The sequence below is a fragment of the Piliocolobus tephrosceles genome, unplaced genomic scaffold, assembly GCF_002776525.5.
Source record: "Piliocolobus tephrosceles isolate RC106 unplaced genomic scaffold, ASM277652v3 unscaffolded_17503, whole genome shotgun sequence".
NCBI lineage: Eukaryota > Metazoa > Chordata > Mammalia > Primates > Cercopithecidae > Piliocolobus > Piliocolobus tephrosceles.
The window spans coordinates 11189-14015 of record NW_022299314.1 but is presented as its reverse complement, the minus strand read 5'-3'; the positions used below and the strand labels follow the sequence as shown (position 1 = coordinate 14015).

Genomic DNA, 2827 nt, shown 5'->3' with positions numbered 1-2827 from the left:
AGCCGGGCCGCGTCCCGCCTCAGTACGCAGGCGCCGTCCGGCCCGGCCCGGCAGCCGCCGCCGCGGCCGCTGTCGCCCCGCCGCATCGCGCAGGCGCCCCGCGGGCGCCACCTTGCGGACGCCCGGACCACCGCTCTGCGCCTGCGCGCACCCCGCGCCGGCCGCCGCTGCCTTTCCCAGAGCCTCCTGAACGCCCCGCCCCAGGCCCAGCGGTGGGAAATGGGCAGGCAGAAAGCCCGGCGGGGGCGCCACGCCCCTCGCGGCGAGAGCCCACGGCCGCTTCCAATCAATCTCGCCTATCGCCAGCTCGCGGCCTCCCATTGGCTTGCTCTCGCCGGGAAGCGGAGAGAAGAGGCTGGACGACGGCCTATCGCCTGGCCAATCGTCGGGCCCAGCGCGCGCGCCCTCGGTTGCCCGGGGAAACCTAACAGCCTGCTGCCGGGGTCCGCTGCGCTGGCAGAGCCGGGCGGAGATGGACGGCAGCTCTGAGCACACTAAAGACCCCGGCGGGGAAGGCGGAGACGGGGAAAGCCTGGCTGCGCGGCCGTCCAAGATCAAGGCCAGCTCTGGCCCTCCGACCCCTCTCGAACCCGGGGAGCTGGAGTCGGAGGCGGAGGAGGAGGAAGAGGAGGCTTCGCAGGGAGGCACCGCCGCGGACGAGCAGGCCAAGGCCCCGAAAGAGCTAACGGCAGCCGAGGATGCGGGCGAGGAGGGGCCAGGAGAGCCGGGGAGGCCGGCCAAGCCCCAGCCCGAACCCGAAGAGCCGGCCGAGGCCGGGGCTGAGGAGCCCGCCCAGCCGGAGTCCGGAGCCGGGCCCGAGGAACTAGATGCGGAGGCGAGGGCGGAGGAGCTGGAGCAGGCGGCGGAGGGCAAGCAAGTCCGGTCCCAGGCCTCTCTGCGGCTGACCAGGATCGGCGAAGAAGAGGCTGCTGCAGCCCCGGAGGCCGAGACAGAGCGGGTGGAGGGGGAGGAGGAGGACGAGGAGAAGACACAGAGAGACGGCGCTGAGAGCGAGGGGAGGGCTGGGGAAGGACGCCCGGCCAAAAGCCAGGAAGAGGGGAAGCCCCTCGGTGGAAGGGACGAGTTTGAGGACCTCGAGTGGTCCGAGGAGGTCCAGAAGCTACAGGAGCAGCAGCTGCGCAGCGACCTCCTGGACCAGTACCGTTCCCTGATGGTGGAGCGGAACCGCTCCCAGCGCTACAACCTATACCTGCAGCACAAGATCTTCGAGGCGCTGCGCAAAAAGAAGGGCCTGGAGGCCGCTGAGGTGCCTGACCGGGGCGCAGAGGCAGAGGCCCCTGAGAAAGAGCAAGCGTACCTGCGCCATCTGGGCATGCTGGAGGACCTGAAGAAGCAGCAGGCAGACGACCTGCACTGGTACCACCAGGAGCTGGACCAGTTGAAGCAGCAGTGCCAGGAGAAGCTCTCAAGGGTGGAGAAGGAGTGGCGGCGCTTCCAGGCACTCAAGAAGCGGGTGATGATGCAGGCCATGGGCAGCTGTCGGATGAGGGGCGGGCACCAGGCTGCTCTGCGAGAGGTGGAGCAGATCCAGGCGTTGGAGGATAAAAAGGAGAAGGAGATGAGCGCCGTGCGGCTGGAGAACGTGCAGCTGAAGCAGAGCCTGGTGCATTTTGAAACCAGGATGAGGACCCAGGAGGACCTGACCCAGGGTCTGCTTCTTATTGACTTTGAACAGCTGAAGATTGAGAACCAGACCTTCAATGAGAAAATTGAGGAACGAAATGAGGAACTTTTAAAACTTCGCAACAAGGTGACCAACAGCGTGCAAGTAATAACCCACCTGAAGGAAAAGCTGTACTTCATGGACACGGAGAACGCGTGCAAAAAGACACAGCTGGCAGAAATCGAGGCCCAGGTCGCGCTAGGAAGAGACATCCTGACCAAGACGAAGCAAGCCCGAGAGGGGCTGCGGACGGACAACATCAGGCTGAATCAGAAGTGCGGACTTCTAGGCAAGGACTCACTTCTTCGGGACTTGGAAGAAAAGGTGGACAGGACCGAACTGCTCCACCAGCGCCTGGAATCCCTGAAGCGCCACCACGCCGGGCTCACTTTGTCCTGCAGAGGCGTGAGGCAGAAGATCAGGGAGGCCAAAGCCTTTCTCCCCTCTTGACCAGATTGATGAGAAGAGTCTGCAAAACACTTCATCCTCAGGACATGCTATCCTGCTTTATTTACCTTTGTTGCTATTCTTAAAAAGGCCTGTGCCATTTGGGACGGAACTATATTTTGTATTTATCTCAAAACGTTTTAGCTTCCAAATTAGTGCTGAGCCCAAAACTGGGTTAGGAATTTTATTTGGGATTGAGCCAAAATAGGTCCAGAAAAGCAAACAAAGCGTGATTTAATGTAACTGACTTCTCATGAAAAACTGTGGAAGGTCTCAAGTCTGAGCAATTCCATAATTTCAATGACTTAATACTAAGGAGTCCTGTTCCTATTTCGTATGTAGGAGGGTTTAAAAGTTCAGTGAATGGGCAAGGTACACAAAAACCCTGTGCATTAAGCTAATTATTAAATTATTTGGATGTATTAAACTGTGTAGTCCCGAGACACTTTCAGTTAGAAGCTCACTAATCCCCTTAGATTAATCGTAAATTGTTTTATATGTGACTAGCACGAGCTTAGGGGGCAATACAAATATCCAGGAAACAGGAGAGGAGCTGGTGTTTCCTCATCGTCCCTTTTTCAATGAAAGGAAGTTCAGTTTACTCACTGTTGATGTTTGTTTCTGCTTCAATGACAGCCTTCAATTATTATTATTATTCTTATTTTCCTTGAGACAGGGTCTCTGTTGCCCAGGCTG

The 2827-nt window shown here is 58.8% G+C and overlaps 1 protein-coding gene across 1 annotated transcript; it reads left to right on the top strand.

The window, feature by feature from the left end:
* The first annotated feature begins 157 nt into the window (after positions 1-157).
* CCDC96 (coiled-coil domain containing 96) lies at positions 158-2558 on the top strand. Its single transcript, XM_023206853.3, has one exon. It carries the CDS (start codon positions 473-475, stop codon positions 2132-2134), a length of 1662 nt encoding a protein of 553 aa, XP_023062621.1. The 5' UTR covers positions 158-472; the 3' UTR covers positions 2135-2558.
* The last annotated feature ends 269 nt before the right edge of the window (positions 2559-2827 follow it).